Raw genomic sequence first — 17,673 nt, 5'->3', positions numbered from 1 at the left:
TTGCACAAAATTGCGTTAGCACCGTTGCCAAGTGAGGATTGAGCATTTATCCTCGCTGTTTATCCCGCTATCCATTATTAAGAGGATGCGAATGATACAACTCTATGAATTCTTGAAATTGTGGCAAAAGAAGTTAAAGATTCTGGCCCAAGAGATGGATCTTTTCAAACATAAACTGATTCTGCAAAAACGCAAATGCTGAGAAAGAAAATAGAAACCAAAGAACCCAAATGGGCTGCTAGAGAGGGAATATCTTCATGGTTCTCCAACTGTCTGAAAAAGAGAATGTGAATCTACAAAACAGATTATATAACATGGTAAAAGAAATGCTCCGACTGACGTGGTTCTTGTTTCTATATGTAGTTCATGTGTATCTCATCTGCAAATAGATCATGATTATCTTCTCTCTCTTTCATTCAACGCTGGGAAAACGAAACTTCACAAAATAGGAAAAAAACAAAAACAAAACACCTGGTACAAGAAATGCAAAATCTCATTTCAAACACCTTCATATCCATACTTGTGCTTGTGGCCAATAGGTTGTCATACATTAGCAAAGTTGGCTATACTCATACATAAACATGGGTTATATTGTACAACGGAATATGAAATGCAACAGTTTTACAAGATTACATCATCCGTAAATCAGATTATTATAAAATTACGAATCAACATAGCAAAGAAGATTACAAATATTCTTATAACACTATGAACGGATCACGGATCTTTAGAGAGAAAAGATATGAATTGATAAGAGATATAAATACCGTATTTATAGAGAAAGAAACTATTTTTTTTTTGTCTTTTGATGACTTCAAAAACCAAGAAGAGAATGAAATGATATTTATCGGAAATACAAGTTTTACTTAGTATGCCTGAAAAAATGAGTAAGTATGTTTGAATTTAATTTTCTCTCCCCTGGCGAATCCAAGATCACACATAGCACAAAGGAAAAGAAAATGAATATGATAGAATCACCAAGGATCCAATTGCCAGTGAATTTCTAAGTGATTGCCATCAATCGAACTTTTGACCCTATTTAGAGCTGCTTGCCTATGTCGCAGTAGCAGAAGTGATTCATTGTCAAGTTGTTTCTCTGTCTCATCAATTTTCATTTTCCGGGGCAGCTTCCTTGAAAAGATCTTCCATTTCGATTCAAATGCACATGCTGCGAATAGAGACGATGGAAAATAAATAAGCAGCCTCATCCAATAAGAACCCCATAACAAATGGAGAAGTATATGAAGTAAAAACCTCAAGCAACAGTATGAATAAGTGAATTCAACAAGAAAGAAAATAAGGAATATACGCAAAATAAAAATATTTCCACACCTATCTTACAAACGGAGTGTGTAATGAACTACAGCATCTGGGACCTACTTGAAGTTGAATGACATTAACGGACACTAAAATAAACATTTTTAATTAATATAGTATTCTTTGGAAGATAACCAATAATCAAACAGCATCATACATACGTTAATTGAAATAGGTCATAACAAGCAACTGACAAAGTACATTTGGCATCAATAGTTGATTACCAAAAGTATGTCATGGACTAGAACTCTGAGAACAGAAATTATGAAAACTACTAGATTTCTCAAGTAACTTGACAGCAAACACATTAATTTGTTCTGAAGGAAAAAGAAGAAAGAAATCGGTTGTACCCTGTACGAATTATCATGACTAGTAGAGGGTACAAGATTTATAAGTGTTACTACATGCTAAATCAACTCTTAGAATTATTAGCTAAAGATATCCAGCTGTCAATGAATTTCTCACTCTCAAATGGCCATCAAAGATTAGTTTGTTGGGAGTAGCTAAAATGTTTTATGCAAATTATTCAGGGCAGCAAGCCTATTTCACGCTTAGAGTCATTGGCAGATTCAAAAATTTAGCTTAGACAGCCCACTTGTTAATGATATTCTAATTGAAAAACTCAATAGCAAATGATCAACAGTCCTAATCAGAAAAGAAACTCCAAGAACAATTAGATTCAATGTACAAAATGTGCAACAAAAAAAAAAACCCAATGCATAATAAAAACAAAAATGCATCATATGAATGAAAAGAAACAAAAATTTGCTTTGGCGTTTTTTAGTTCATAGGAGGGCCAGTTGATAATCTTAAAGTACCTTGGGGCACTAATGTAGCTTCTCAAGGGGGTAAATGAAAGAAAACACAAATAGCAGGGTCTTATAGGGGCTATATGTAGTTCAGGGGGGCAGGGGACCCCTTTGGTCCCTTCTACAATCCGCCACTGCTTAGTGCCTTAACCCTTATCTTCTATGGTTCAAACAATCCCAGATTAAAAAAGGAGGGTTGTGCGTTAGGTAATGGACAGCCAACACGCAAATTAAATGGATTCTGTTAGATTTATTGGTGGTTTCAGGATTCCAACAAACCGTTGGAGTCTGTTTTGGTCCTTTTTCATTTGTGTTTGAAGGTGGTTTTTATTCTGTAGGGCCTAGATACTCCAACTCATTTCTATCTTCTTTTTTATTAGGGTTGTGCGTTAGGAACATTCTCTCTCTCTCATGTCCATCTTTTCTTCCTCATCCCAATGTTCCTGACTCAGTTATTTGGACTGGTTCTCCTTCATTCAAGTATCAAGCCTCTCATGCTTGGAATGCGTTTAGGACTCACTATCTTGTTGTACCTTGGCACAAGGTTGTTTGATTCTCAAAAAATATTCTCAGGCATAGTTTTATTCTATGGATGGCTGTTAGAGGAAGCTTAAGGACCAAGGATAAACATCACAAATGGGTGTCATTGCTAGCTCTACTTGTTCTTATGTGATCAATTTCCTGAAACTGTGGAACATCTCCTCTTTGATTGTTCCTTCTCCAGTCAGGTGTGTGCTGCCATTACTGATCTTTGTCGCATTCCTCTGGGTCCTGCCCTTTGATCTCAGAAGATTGCCTGGTTCTGCTCCAATTTTAAAGGGAAGGGTTTTCCAAATCTTCTAATGAGGCTTGTTTTTGCTGCAGCGGTTTATTTTGTTTGGCAAGAGAGGAATAGTAGAGTTTTTGGAGGCATTCAAAGGCCTCCTTCAGCTGTTATTGTGCAGATCAGATTTGAATTAAGGGTCAAAGCATCCCACAGCAGGAATATCAAGCGTACTTCTTTAGCCTATAAGCTATGCCAGAATTGGCACATTTCTCTCTAGGATATTTCTACTTAATAGGCTTTAGTTTTTTTAGTTTTGTATTCTTTCTTGTACAGGCTCATGCCTTTGTTCTTTGAACCTCTTGAGGATTCTCTCTTTGGTTTCTAATAATATGGATAATTACCACACAAAAGAACACATAAAAGACCCATGTAGCCTACCCCAATTAATTGAGACTTGACACTCAGTTTTGTTTCGTTTGGTTTATCCATGGCAGCAAGTTCAGCAACCAAGCTAAAATATAGCTGTGTTTGAAAGACCCCGTAAAGTTCATAATCATTTTGTATTACAACATCGTGAAACTAGGTGGTTCTGGCTTCAGTAGGTCAAATATCACCCAAAACGGTGGAATGCTTTGGTGGAAGGCAAACATATATAGCTAAGTGATTATTCCAAGTATTGTGTAAGAAATTGTTGCAGAACAGTGCATATGGAGTTGAGTTTTGTTCACCCTCCACTTAAGAGGGTGAACATTACCTTCCTTCCTATTGGTTGAAATAGTGTGGATCCCACCACAAAGTGATGTCATGCATACCACAAAGTGTATTGCATGGTAAGCATGACATCACTTTGTGGTGGGATCCACACCGTTTCAACCAATAGGAAGGAAGGTAATATTCATCATCTTTTAAGGGGGTGAACAAAATTGCACTTGTGCATATGTGCTGAAACAAATTATCTACAGTTAACGTAGTCTCGTGATCTTCTACAGCTTTAGGCTAGTTAAATACCTTCACTTCGGTCCATAAATCCTTGAATAATGCATGCACAAACCCATGGCCTTCCAACACGGGAAGCTTTTGCACCACCTTTCAGTTCATCGTTATGTTGTCTCAGGCTATAAAAGAACAACAATCTTTTAGAAAATTGCTTCTACATCACATATGCGCTGGGATTAATATTTTTGTAATCTTGCAACAAAAAGAGTGAATGCAACTATGCAAGTAACTCGTGCAAACAGGAACGACAACCCAATTTAAAAACACAAAATGTCATATTAGTATATCTGCATAGGGAAACAGGACCAAGGCAGTATTTTCAATTTCTCCAGCTTTAAGATGACCCCCTAAGTCGAAGGAATTTTTCACCCTTTTCAGTTTTCACACATTAAACGAACCTCAACTAGTTGTTTTGTTACTGGAATATAGATTAAAGATCCTCCGTAACAAGTATAGCACAAATCACAAAGCTATGATACCTTCTGTTACTCTAACAGTCTGAATCGGAAGCACATTCACAAACCAAAAGCTCTATTTAATTTTTTTAGATTTTCCTAACTTGTGCTTTGATATAATTCATCATTCATTTAACATATATCCAGTCACAGAAAACACCCACGTGGCAACATTAATTAGCACATTGGGTTAATCTACATGATCCTACTAGCTAACATCATCAACATAAAACAAAGCAGAATTCAAAATTAATGTCCTGAATAAGCCGTAGTAATCATAACAATAATACTAAGCTGACTAATTGCAACAAACAATCGGCGATTCTCAAGAGAGAGAGAGAGAGAGACCGGCGAGAGAAATTGGTGGTGACGCCAACATACGTTTTGATTGGGGTATTGGTGGAGAGAATGAGGTATACCGCCCATGGATGCTTCGTTGAAGACGAAGATGATGGTGATGGGGAATAATGAAAAGGTCGTAGAGGCGAGGAGGGAGAATTTTGTGATGGTTTATTGTAAGGGACAGAATTAGGGTTAGGGCTACTACCAACACGATGATGAATATGATGGGGTTTCAAAGATGGGAATGATTTTGATAGTAGTCTCGTCATTTCGTATGTTATGTGGCCATGTGGGGATTGGTTTTTTATTGGTAAAGGAGGAAAATTGGAGCATCTGGGAAACCTACCATGTATAAGTAGTATTCCATAAGTTTCTAAATAAATATCTAACGAGCAAATTTAGGTCTTTAGGAAGATGTATTTATTTTATTAAAAAAATTAATTTTTTTAAGCAAATTAATATCAGCAATGAGTTCTATTAGGTTGTGAAAAAAAATTAAATTTTTTAATGAAAAACATGCATATTTTATAAGGCTTAGTTTTGCGCACCAAACACTTATTTAGAACGAAAGGAATAAGTTCTAAACAAAAAGGAAGGAGTAAGTTCTAAACAAATTGATTTAAAAAAATAGTTGTGGATGCACCATAAAATTGATCTCTAGGTAGTGATCTACAAACGAACATTTTGAATAGTGACAACAGAAGTCGTGTAATTTTATTTGACGTTTTAAGACAAATGTAATTTTTGAAGGTGCTAGAGGCACATCAGTTGTGTCACACCTCAACCGCCACACCCTTTTCACATACAGATGTGGCTCGTTTCAGTGGGTCCCCCTATATGTGAGAGGGGTGTGGCACACTGATGTGCCTCTAGCATTTATGTTTTTTTTAATCGAACAACCCAAATTGTTGTGGACGTACCATGAAATTCTCACGATTTGCATGAATTGTCTCTAGATTTGCATAAATTGTTTCTATATCATGACCTACAAATGAACACCATCTTAAAAATAGAAGTCCTAGTTAATCCTCCATCATAGATTACTCGGTCAATAGAAAAATCGTATTCGCCAAAACGCGCAAGTACAGTTTAAGTGAGCCGCCAGGTATAAAAACATTCCAATACCTGAATAGAGAGCTACAAAAGAACACATCGAAACCCTTCGAAGGTTTTCTTCCCCTTTACCCAAAAATCATTGTCTTTAATCATTACCAAACAAGTTCAAAGCAACGATCAAAAAGAAAAAAATCATGTTCAGAGTGTCTGAAAATAATGATTAATAATTTGGTTAGGAAACCCATTTATCTTAAAAAAGGCGTTCCAATTAATTGAACCAATTTTACATCCAAGGTAAATCTTTAACGATCTTTTGTTAGTTGCTATCCAAGCAACAGGAAATTCGGCATACTTGATAATCTCGATGACCTTAAAAAAACGAAAGGTTTCGATAATCTAAGTGGATTTAGAAAGAGCTCACAAATGCACAAAACTAAATGGTCCAATACATTTCAGAGATTGGAGAGGATTTTTTCCAAACAAAAATGAAACACCATCGCCAAAACAGGGAGTGATCTTGGTCAATAGTCATTACAAGTACAAATCATTGGCCTCCCAAAAACAGAAGGGACAAGAAGTTGGAAGCTAATCACCCAAAGCAACTTAATGTATGAACTGTGGACAAAAAAAATCATGACTAGTTCATAACTATTTCTAAACACTACAAAATATAACCGTGAAACAATCAGCAAAGTCCACAAATGTCTTGAGAACTTCCATCTGTTTACTGGTTTTAAAGAAATTGGAACCATAAGCCTGCGGTAACCTGTCAGACAATGCGAGTTCTTGTATATTTAAAGGCATCAGATCCTGGGCATAGCACCACAATGACAGAATTTCAAAGTCCAATTTTAATGCTTGGTGGAGTTTTCAGTTCCAATTCATCTCATAAGTTGCCAAGTCTTGATCATTCGTTGAAGTGTTGCTAACCAGAAATTGCACATCCAGTCACTAGGGGTAGGTTGCACCTGTGCGAGGCAGTATAAATGCATGGATCAAAATAAAGGGAAAAGACATAAAAGTGGGGAAAAGAAAGTGATTAATTACACTCAAGGTTAAGCTTAAGGTAGGAAGAGTGGTACCTGGAGTTGAAGGGAAGTACCGAAATCACCGTTGTCCAAGGACCGACAAAGCTGAACAAGCTTTCCAGCAGCATTTTCTGAGAGGTCCCCCTCTTTTAAGCTTGGCAAAACAAGGCACCTATTTTCCTTGAATTCCCTCAATTTCCCGCTTCTTAACTGGATTTGCACGTGAACCTCCCAAAGTTTCTGATGTCTCAGTAAAAAGACTTGTCAAGGTCATAAGGACAGGTCTTTGCTGGGCTGAAGCACATTTTTCACACATGAGCAACACACATTAGACGAGGCAGTATCTTTATGGTATATTTTTCATTTTCTCCAAAATATGAAGATTTCAAACCGCACTTTCTTAAAGGTTATCCTTTCATCATTACATAGTTTTAGCACTTATACCTAACTGGTTCCATTCATAGGTCTTGAAAAGGCACACATTGACATGTTTGAAAGTGTATCATTTGCAAAAAGGAAGGATTGAAACCTCTAAAGTCCTGAGTCTAACTAAAACAATCACGAAACGTAAAACAAAAGGAAAAGAAACCCCGTTACCAGGTACATTTGAAGTATCAACTGTCTGTACAGTAGGTGGGGGGGTCTGCAGGAGTTATGGTGGGTTGAACTTGTGCTGGCTGAGTAGAGCTGGAGAGCTGTGTCGGACCCATCCCAGATCTTTGGACTCCTGCACTAGTAATGGACATAAATCCCCTAGAACCGGACCTACTTGAGATGGATTAGGGCCAAGTGAACCACCACCAGGAGGTCCTGTTTGATAATTGGGGTTACCGGTTCCCAGAAAAGATAATTAAAGAGTAAATTTCAGTATGCCGCAATGCAACATTGAAACAGTTGACTATCAACAGGTTCATGTTATTGCTTACCATAAAAATAAAAAATAAAAAAATAAAAAATAAAAAAACAGGTTCATGATATTACCATCGTAAACGCCAAACGTTCTGGCTAACATTTATAAGAGTTGTATATGCTTCAAAGTAGAGAATTGCAATTCCGGCTAGGAGATCTTTCTTTTAGTATGAGCATTTATGTACTTCTTGGTGGAATTAAAACCAAACCAAACCGAGCCTTATGTCCCAATCACTTGGGGTCGGCTAGTGGAATTAAGACCAATTATGTAAATACCTGTTGAACTTGAGGTGCTTGGGATGGAAGAAACATTTGAGACTGTGGTGCTGGCTGATAAAGGGCAGCAGCAGCACCATAACGTTTCCGATGTGAAGAGCTCAATGACTCTGGGTAATTGCGCCCATAAGGATTCGTTGGATCAGCTTTTGCTGTTGCTGTTGCGATGGTACTGTTTCCTACGGAATTAAGAAGGGATAAACTATTTTAAGAGTGAAAATATAACTACAAGCAAAGTAGCACAATTCTAGAGTTAGAGAGTTCCTGAAACATAACTATATTAGTAATTCCGTACATCAAAATGAAAAAGATTAAGCACCTGGTAATAATGGTGAGGGATGCATGTCCTGCTTGTGACTGAAAGTTATCAAAAGCCAGAGACTTGGGTACTTCTTTCTCTGCCATGATAGTGACACAAAATTATCAGCTGGCACAGTTGTTTCAGCAACGCAGCCTACTTGGGAGAAATTGTAGAAGAGCTTATTTTACTTAGAATATTAACCTAGAAAACTAGAAACAAACTATCCATCAAACACCCTATTACGAACTAATAAGCTTTGGGTGGCATCATCAACAGCCATCTTCTTATCACATAAGAAAGTACCAAATACAAACCTAGAAGTGAAAGTAGGAATCTACAGTCAAAAAGAATAGAAAGATATAACAGAATAAGCTGCAAGAACCCATGTGTTATTGCAAGAGGTCAAAGTCAAAGTTCAAACATGGCCATGCTCAGCTGGATATCTATGTAAGAACCTAAAACTTCCTTTTGAGGCCCAAATTCACAAGCATCCTCCCATGTTCTTTCTTCATGTCTTATATAAACAAGCCCGAAACTATGATCTATCTAATTGAAGTACAATTGCAATAGGCCAAACACATCCAGGCTCAGCTGGATACATAGCCGAAACTTCCTTTTGAGGCCCAATTTTACCAGTATTCTTTGATGTTCTTGCATCATGTCCTCTATGCACAAGCTGTAACTAAGATCTATAGTCTAACCAAGTACCAAAGTTCAAGATTAACTCCTAAATCGCAACTCGAAACTCTTCAGTGCCCATAATAAAAACTTTAAGAAGATGCAGTAGTTCAGGAATATCAGAATCAGGAACAAACAAAACATCTGTATCTCTCTCCTCTACCCCCTTTCTTACTGGATCTTGTCCAAGAGGTGGATCAATCTCAAAGTAATTGCGGTTTAAAGTTCACAATCATACAAAATATGAAAAACAGTAAAGCCTCGTAGTTCATACACATGCATAAACATCTGTAAATCTAGCAGATATGCGTCTCTTCTAAGAAATGATTGTGATTTCCAATATTCTGACATTTGATGAGAGAATCTGTCTGCGTTATATTTCAAGGATCACAAGTTAATCCTCACAGTATGAACCAAAAAAAAGCTATGTGCGTGCCTCTTTCTTATTAGGAATCCTAATTTGGTTATCTATAAAGCGGATTATGAGAGGATCTTAACGTGCCCCTTCAAAGGAAGTACCGAATGTAACACTAACATCCAAATAGGATTTGCAATATAATTGCTACAGAAAAACTAAAATAAAAAAGAGTAGGCCCATTACACTTTCACGCCAGCTCATAGAAACTGGTTTGATCACAATCGTGTAATGCCAAAGCAATACGAGGGCTTCCCTCCACAAAGTCCTAATCCAAACACGGCCTAAATGATAGACCATCGCTTATACAATTTCAATCGGCCTGCTTTTAGAAGCCATGTTGTAAGCTTTTATCAAATAAAAGCCACATGATTGAGATTTTGTGATTCTGCAAGAGCTATGCTGAGTAGAACAACAAGTCAACAACGTTTGTAAATTAACCACTGAATTAGAGCTTAGATGCTCTACAGAACTACAGAAGGACCAAGTAGTTTGTAATGGAAAGCGACGCAACAATATCACAGTTTTCTCTGGGAAGTCAATGTACACTGAATTAGAGCTTAGATGCTCTACCGAACATAGAAGGACCAAGTAGTTTGTAATGGAAAGCAACGCAACAATATCACAATTTTCTCTGGGAATTCACGTACCTAAGGGAACTATGAATTTGGAAAATGCAAGTGAAAAATGCTGACATCTTGGCTAAACCCCTCGAGGGAAGGTCCAAAATAGTCTACTCAATCAGAACTTCAGGTTTCTTGTACAGAAAAATCAGCCCTTGTGTAGCTCAGCATTAAACCAAGCGGAATGCACCACCATAGGACCGATTGAAAAGGCGATCCTCTGCTGATTTATACAATTAAGAATCATTTTTCCAATCTTTTGAAGAAAAAAAATTCTAGTCAACATTCCCATCACTATATTGAATATTGAAACAAGCCAGAAAAGAATACAAAGTGCACATACTGAAGAAAGATGAGAGATGAAACCTCCATAGTTGTACATTCCTCTAGCTATTTGTTATCAGTCAAGCTAACTTCAAAATTGTGGAAAGTGAAAACCAAATAAGAACGTTGGAAAGCTGTGGTCGTCGCCTAATCCAAAGTAAGGGGAAAAAAATTGTTTAGCAAGCAAAAAATAAAGTGAGTTGCATGACATTGAAAAAGAATTTAACATCCATTCTTAAAGAAGCACCAACTTCAATGGCAAACAGCTCAATTTTTGTAAGAGAATTAACAAGGACAGGCTTATGATATCAAATTTCTCAAGTTATTCCACTTCATGCCTAATCACCCTGTACTTATCGAATTTCTTCAAGTTATTCACTTTTTATCAGCTTATAAATATGAAAATCGAATATTAATATGATTTCGAATGATCTTGAATGGCCACCAAGGCCAATTACATTTGTGGTTGTTATTTTTATTGTTTGTAGTAGTATTAGCAATCGTAGGTTGAAATGGGGTTGAATCAATCTGCTATACTGCTTGATCAGATCACCTTTTTGGGTGTGCAAAAAAAAGAAGGAGAAATAACTAAAATAATCATGAGGAAAAGAAATGAATGTGGAAGCCCATACATCTACGCATATGCAAAAACAAAGAGAAGTGGTTGAGAAATTAATAATGATAGATGGAGTATTTAATAACACAAGAATATCTGAAGATGAATGGAATGAAATAATGACGGGAATGGAAGTATTCTAAGAAAAATACCTGAGTGGGAAGCTTTTGTTTTCCATGGCACATCGTTGATAGACTTATTCACTGATTACTTCATCACCGATTTCTCTGTCGAACAATATTATGCCAGTCTTAGCCGATTTCTATAAAAGGGATGCGAGCAATCTTATTCCAGTCTTCTCCTTCTTCCCTGCGACAACGATGTTTCAGCAATGAACAGTCCCGAATTTCCAGCCGTGAGAGGGAAGTGGGAAGCCCCTCTTCTGGCAAGGATTGGAGCTGAGGGCACTTCCAAATCTGCATGTATTTGAGAGAGCTAAGAAGTTGAAGGCCCCTGAAGTTGAGTGATTTGACATTCGGCAGATTTCCGAAACGGAGAGATGTAAGAGTGGATGGCAGCAGCCCCTCCTCGGGGAATGACTCCAACACATCTTCAGATTCAAACAGATCCAAGTGTGCGAGAGAGGGTAGTTTTTGCAAACCCCAATCTCTTCGGCCACCAACAAGTTTCTTGCAATTATTGATTTCAAGAAGACCTAATTTGGAGGGCAGACCTCCTTCCGGAAAAGACTCAATTTCTGGACAACAACGTAACACTAATGACTGAATAGATGGGAGGAGGGTGTGCATTTGTTCCGGCAGAGCCTTCAGTTTCTCGCAACGCTCGACACATAAATAAGACAGATTTGGAGCACGTAATCCTCCGCAGGGAAAAGATAACACATTATTGGCATAACCGATGGAAAGTAATGTCAGATTTTGGAGCTCAATCCCGTCTGGAATCAACAGGGTCTCAAAATTTACACAATACCAAATTCGTAGAGATCGAAGCTTTGGGAATAAACCTAGTGGGAAGGATTTGAGACTCTCACAATGATTCAAGGCCAAATCTTCGAGGAACATACTGCACTGGCTCATCTCCTCAGATGGTGAGATGTATAGCCTTGGACACTGCCCTACATACAGCTCCTTCAGATTTGTTAGTGCTACCACCTCGCTTGGAAATTTCTTCAAACTGGAAAAGCTTGAAATCCGCAATTTTTCTACAGAAGAAACACGCTGCCACTGCAACTGCATCCCTTGGCATTCGCTCAACTCTAGCTCGCGTATAGAAGTAGTATTCGGAAGTGAAGCCACAAGCTTTGGGCATTCCTTTATCTCAAGTCTCACGAGAGAAGACACCTTCGGTAAGCCTCCAATCAGCTTGGGACACTCGATAAACTCAAGCTTTTGAAGCCGAGGGAACTCTCCAGCATCTAATATCCGCCAATCGACCCACTTCGACATGTACTCAAAACGTAGAGTCTGGAGAGATTGAAACGATTTGCTTAAAGAACTACTCTTTCCATAAAATTCATGGTCCACGCTTGTTATTCCCGACATCCTTGCAATGGAAAGCTCTTTCAAAGAGGGCATTTGGCCAACTGGGGGCAAGGAAAGGCAATTCTTGCAATTCACCAAACGTAACGATACTATATTGTCATACGATTGATCTCCTAACCAAATAGGAAATCCTGTGCCTCCATAGTTTTTAATCTCAAGGTGCTTCAAGTTTGTATGAGGCTTTAGTTTTTGAAGTACATCTCTTGCAATTTGTGGATCCTCTGTAGTGCTGTCCCATTCCAATGCTAGCTTTTCGAGGTGCTCTTTCTCACTCATCTTTGCTTCCAATGCATAGTTGCCATTTTTTACATTTTGCAATCTTGAGATGGAGATTGTTCCCCGAAGGCAATAAAACTCTCCCAACTCATTAAGACCTGCGCACTTTCCTACAACAAAAACAGGTAATTGTTGGAGATCTTTCAACTTACTTATATTCACTGGCATCTCTTTTAAGTTGGTTCCGCTTAAATCAAGATGACGCAATGAAATCAGTTTTACAAGATCTGCTGGTAATGTTGTAAGAAGATCACATCTAACTAACAACAATGTTTCTAAATTGTACAATGTACAAATTGATTCCGGCAACTCCTTGATTCGGTTGTAGGAGAGGTCTAAAAAACGTAGATGTATCAAATTGCCAATTGAATGAGGCAATTCACTAATCCTATGTCCTGGCAACGAGAGCAACCGTAAGCGTGTCAATCTCGAAAAAATCTCGTCCACAGCCTTTTCGCTCAACCGCTCTCCGCCAATATCTCTACGCTTTAATGGTAGGAAAGTTCTTAAACACTTGGCCTCTTTTATTTCCTTGAACTTCTCAAAGCTACCAAATCTACTTTGAACAAACGAGAAATAACGCACCTTTTCAGCAATACCGTGCGGGTTGCCATCCTCTAGCCTATAACAGAAATCTCCCATCACATATTGAGCTAAATCATGAACAAGAACATGCATGACATACAAAGAATCATTAGCATTTGATCTTTGAAAAAATGACCTTGAAAGCAATTCGTGAAAGCACTCATAACCTTCTTCTTCCATTGTCTTACTATTCTTGGGCTTCTTTAAAAAACCTAGTGCTATCCAAATTGAGACTAATTCCTTCATGTCGAATTCATAATCCTTAATGTATATGGAACAGAAAGCAAAACATCTTTTCAAATGGGAGGGGAGATAATGATAGCTCAATCTTAAGGCTAAAAGGATGTTACTCTTCTCCTCCGATAATTCCCATATGGCACTTTCCAGTATATTATTCCAATCCTTAACATCTCGTTGAGAGCGCAAAAGACCACCCAATGTTTTTGCAGCTAAAGGCAAGCCTTTACATTTTCTAACTATTTTCCTACCAATCCTTTCAAGGTTAGGATGTTCATTGCAATCTCCATTCTCAAATGCATGTTGGGAAAACAACTCCCAACAATTTTCCTCTGGTAATTCATGCAAACGATGAATAGGAACTGTTTGCATTATAGATGCAACACCGTCATTGCGCGTTGTAACAATAATCTTACTCCCGCGTTCTCCAAATTTGAAAGGAGTCCTCAAGGCGTTCCAATTGTCATAGTTCTCGTTCCAAACATCATCCAAGACAATAAGAAACTTTTTCCCACTCAAAGATTCCTTCAGCTTGACCGCAACCAAGTTTGGGTCCTTTGTATCACAAGCCCTCTCAGTGACTGCCTCAACAATTGCCAGTGTGACCCTTGAAACATCAAATACGTCAGAGACATATACCCATACTTTCTTAACAAAGTGCCCATACAATCTGTCATCGTTGTACACAAGTTGAGCAAGGGTGGTCTTGCCCACCCCACCCATCCCAACAATTGGAATTACATCTATCTTCTTACTACTTTCTCCATCAGAGAGCAACAATTTCATTATCTCCTCCTTGTCATTCTCCCGTCCATAAATACAGGATTCATCCACCAAAGAAGTTGTTGGCAACCTGGTTTGGGAACAGTTCTGTCCAGCAACTTCTCTCAAACCAAGTACATCTTTTTCTCTCTTGAAATCTTCTAATATATCAATCATCCTCTCTAACTTGGACTCTATCTCAATGTCAAATAATTTAGTGAAGGACGAGATCAGAGACTGTACCTGGTTTGGGCCGCTTTGGTACTCGGCTTCCACCTTGCACCGCAAAGCCTCAGTAGCAATCTCATCCACTAAGTCTTCGGCATGGTAAACGGCATCTTTAAGCTCATCCAGCCATTCTTTTACAGCTCGATCAGTGAACTGTTTGTCCTCCGCATCATTGAGCACCTTATTAAGTCCAAGCAATTTCAACTTCAGCTTCTTGAGGAGACTTTCGTCATGCTTTCGACCCCGGAAGAACTTGATGAGCTCGGGGGAACTCAAACGGTCGAGCAGCACTCCAAATGCAGCGCCAAGAAGTGCTTCTCCAGCCATGTTTTTTTCTGTTGTTATGCTTCAGAAGATGGTAGGGAAACAAAGATTGGGAGCCTCTGCAACCTTATGTTATGTGGGTGAGCGGAATCTATCTATGGAATGAATGTCTATTTTATTATTCATGGACTGAATATATAGAGCGCATTGACTGGCAGGAGACTGCAATATATGGAATAAATGTAATAGGCTTATTTACAATTTGGTCCCTATAAAATAAATCAAGTTTTAAAATCGTCCTTACAATTCTTTTAGTACCAATTTTTAATCCCTATTTTGCAAATCATTGTTCAATTAATGTTGTCCTTGCCGTCAATTGAGTGATGAATTTTGCTGATGTGTCTAACAGAAGATGAGGTGGAGCTAATGTGGTGCTATTTGTTCCACTTATTAGAGCATCCGCAATGGGAATAATCAAAATGTGTCACGTCAGCATTTGATTATCTATTTAGTTCATAATCAAACTTAACAAACTTGACCTCCACATTGGTTATTTTTGTATCCCTATAAACCCCCCCCCCCCCCCACCCAATACGTAATGCCCCTATGTCCAATTGCAAACGAGTTCCAATCACGCACCCGACCACACCAAATTATTCGTCTTGATGAGACGATTCTAATGTGAGGTGTTTTTTAATTTTTTAGTTTTGAATTTGGTTATTAGGTTTGGTTATTGAGTTTTGGTTATTGGTAAAAGTTGTTAAGTTGGTTATGGAATGAGTGAAATTTGGTTATTTGCTAAAAGACTTGTAACTTTGCTTATTACAATGTAATGTATTTTTTTAGCATTGTTGTTAAGTTTGTTTATCCATACCAATTTGCTTATTACAATGTAGATGCTCTTAAAGCATCCGTAGTGGCCTAACTAAAAGTTGTCACATCATCTTTTGGTTATTCATTTAAGGGGTTGCTAAGAGCATCTCCAATCTAATACTCCATTTTTGCCTTTATTTCTTCATTTGAGAGTATCAAAATAATATATTTTATTGCAAAAGTGATTTGGAGGAAATCTTACTCCAACCCAATACTCTATTTCTACTTCTATTTCTTTAAAAACTCATCCCAAATCTCAAACTTCCCCACTTTCCCTCCAAAACTCAAATTTTCATTTTTCTAACTTCATTAAAAAAATACTCAATATGGGTCTTATTTTGAAGATATTGTACATATCTTTTGATTGGTACAAATTTTATAAAGGATTAGTGTATCAAAACTAATTTGATGAACAAAATGGGATTTGGTGAGGGTGAATAGTGAAATGGAGGACATCCTCCATTTTTTTCTCCATCCTCCATATTTGGAGTACCACACTTAGGCCCCGTTCCAGAACACCTTCTTAAAAAATAAGTACTTATTTCATATTTTCAAACTAAAAAATAGTGTAAATAAAAAATAATTTTTAAAATTTTTTTTCACCGTATAAAAGAGCTCATCGAGATTTTTCAAATTAGATCCATATTGCATATTTTTAGATTTCAATAAATTCATTATTTTTGAGCTTGAAATTGTCTTCTTAAAAAATAAGGACTTATTTTACGTTCCGGAACGGGGCCTTAATCCTCTCAAATGAAGGAGAAAATAGAGGATGGGTTGGAATGGTATTTCCTCCAAAAATGATCCTCTCAAATGGAGAAATAGAGGAATGGATGGTGCATTGGAGATGCTCTAAGGCTATCAATGTAGAGGTCCACAAGAGCTTAATCAAAATTGAGTAACCAAAACTTGTCATATCACATTTTCAAACTAGAAAAATTTAAAAATTGTGAACATAAGAAATACTTTTTTAGAAATAGTTTTCAAACTAATAAAAATAAGTTATTAGAAATTGGAAACCGTTTTTTGAAAGCTTCTTTTTTTAAAAACTAGTTTTTGGGAAAAAAGTTTTCAAATCAAAACAATTTTTGAAGAAAAAAAATAATTTTTGTGTGAAAAACAGTTTTTTTAAATAAAATAACAGTTTTTGAAGAAAAAATAGATTTTGAATTATTTTTCTTAGAAATATTGTTGAAAGGGAGAGAGAAATTTTTGTGTGTAATGATGGGTGTCTTGATTGAGAAAATATGGAGACTATTAAATTTGGTTATTGACAAAAGATTGCTAGTTTTTTTTGATGAGTTATTAAGAGGTTGTTAAGTTTGATTATTCTGAATTCTTAGGAAGAAGGAGGATCTCACATAAGCTGACTCGAGAGTAGATTACTACTTTCTCGATACGAAGATTGGCTCAAGTGAAAACCCCTTCTAGACTTCGTGGAAGTCTTACTGCTACTGTCCGTCCTAGCTATTGGCTTCCTAGTTGTAGGCTTACTTTGGCTCCTCTACCCGGCAATGCCTTTAAAGATTGCTCCTAGAGCATCCACAGTGGAATAATCAAAAGTGGATAATCAAAAATTGCTACATCATCTTTTTATTATTCATTTAAGGGGTTGCTAAGGTTAGCAATGTAGAGGTCCACAATGATACAATCAAAATTGAATAACTAAAACTTGCCACATCATTTTTTTAACTTATAAAAATCTAGAAATTGTGACATAGAAAATAATTTTTTAAAATAGTTTTCAAACTAATAAAAATAGATTATTAGAAAAAGAGAAAATAGTTTTTTGAAAACTTTGATGTTTTTGAATAGAAAAAGTTTTTTTTTTTTCAAAAGAATAGTTTTTGAAAAAAAAGTTTTAATAAAAAAACTGTTTTGAAATAAATCTGTTTAAATTTTTTTTGGAAAAAACAGTTTTAATAAAAAAACATGTAAAAAAACTATTTTTGCAAAAAAATAAAAACTGTTTTTAAAAGTATTTTTGTTATAAACATGTTGAAAATGGAAGAAAAAAGGTTTTTGTATAATGATG

General features: G+C 36.9%; 2 protein-coding genes and 1 pseudogene across 3 annotated transcripts; all 3 read right to left on the bottom strand.

Moving 5' to 3' along the window:
- Nucleotides 1-17,673, bottom strand: part of LOC131334693 (basic leucine zipper 23-like) — a 40,190-nt pseudogene that overhangs the window by 2,484 nt on the left and 20,033 nt on the right.
- On the bottom strand, nt 197-5,032 carry LOC131334695 (structure-specific endonuclease subunit SLX1-like). Its single transcript, XM_058369876.1, has 3 exons — nt 4,692-5,032; nt 3,901-4,007; nt 197-1,168 (listed from the first exon to the last, which is right to left on the bottom strand). Exons 1-3 carry the CDS (start codon nt 4,952-4,954, stop codon nt 975-977), a joined length of 564 nt encoding a protein of 187 aa, XP_058225859.1. The 5' UTR covers nt 4,955-5,032; the 3' UTR covers nt 197-974.
- Nucleotides 6,323-14,871, bottom strand: LOC131334684 (putative disease resistance RPP13-like protein 1). 2 transcript variants are annotated; one of them, XM_058369855.1, is made up of 5 exons: nt 11,064-14,871; nt 10,338-10,442; nt 8,274-8,352; nt 6,824-8,133; nt 6,323-6,709 (listed from the first exon to the last, which is right to left on the bottom strand). In XM_058369855.1, exon 1 carries the CDS (start codon nt 14,826-14,828, stop codon nt 11,163-11,165), a length of 3,666 nt encoding a protein of 1,221 aa, XP_058225838.1. In that variant the 5' UTR covers nt 14,829-14,871; the 3' UTR covers nt 6,323-6,709; nt 6,824-8,133; nt 8,274-8,352; nt 10,338-10,442; nt 11,064-11,162. The 2 variants fall into 2 exon arrangements, with proteins under 2 accessions (XP_058225838.1, XP_058225839.1); XM_058369856.1 differs by lacking the exon at nt 10,338-10,442.

This window comes from Rhododendron vialii, chromosome 7a, assembly GCF_030253575.1.
Source record: "Rhododendron vialii isolate Sample 1 chromosome 7a, ASM3025357v1".
In the NCBI taxonomy this organism is placed as follows: Eukaryota; Viridiplantae; Streptophyta; class Magnoliopsida; order Ericales; family Ericaceae; genus Rhododendron; species Rhododendron vialii.
The sequence above is the reverse complement of the archived record's forward strand: the minus strand, read 5'-3'. Positions and strand labels throughout refer to the sequence as shown.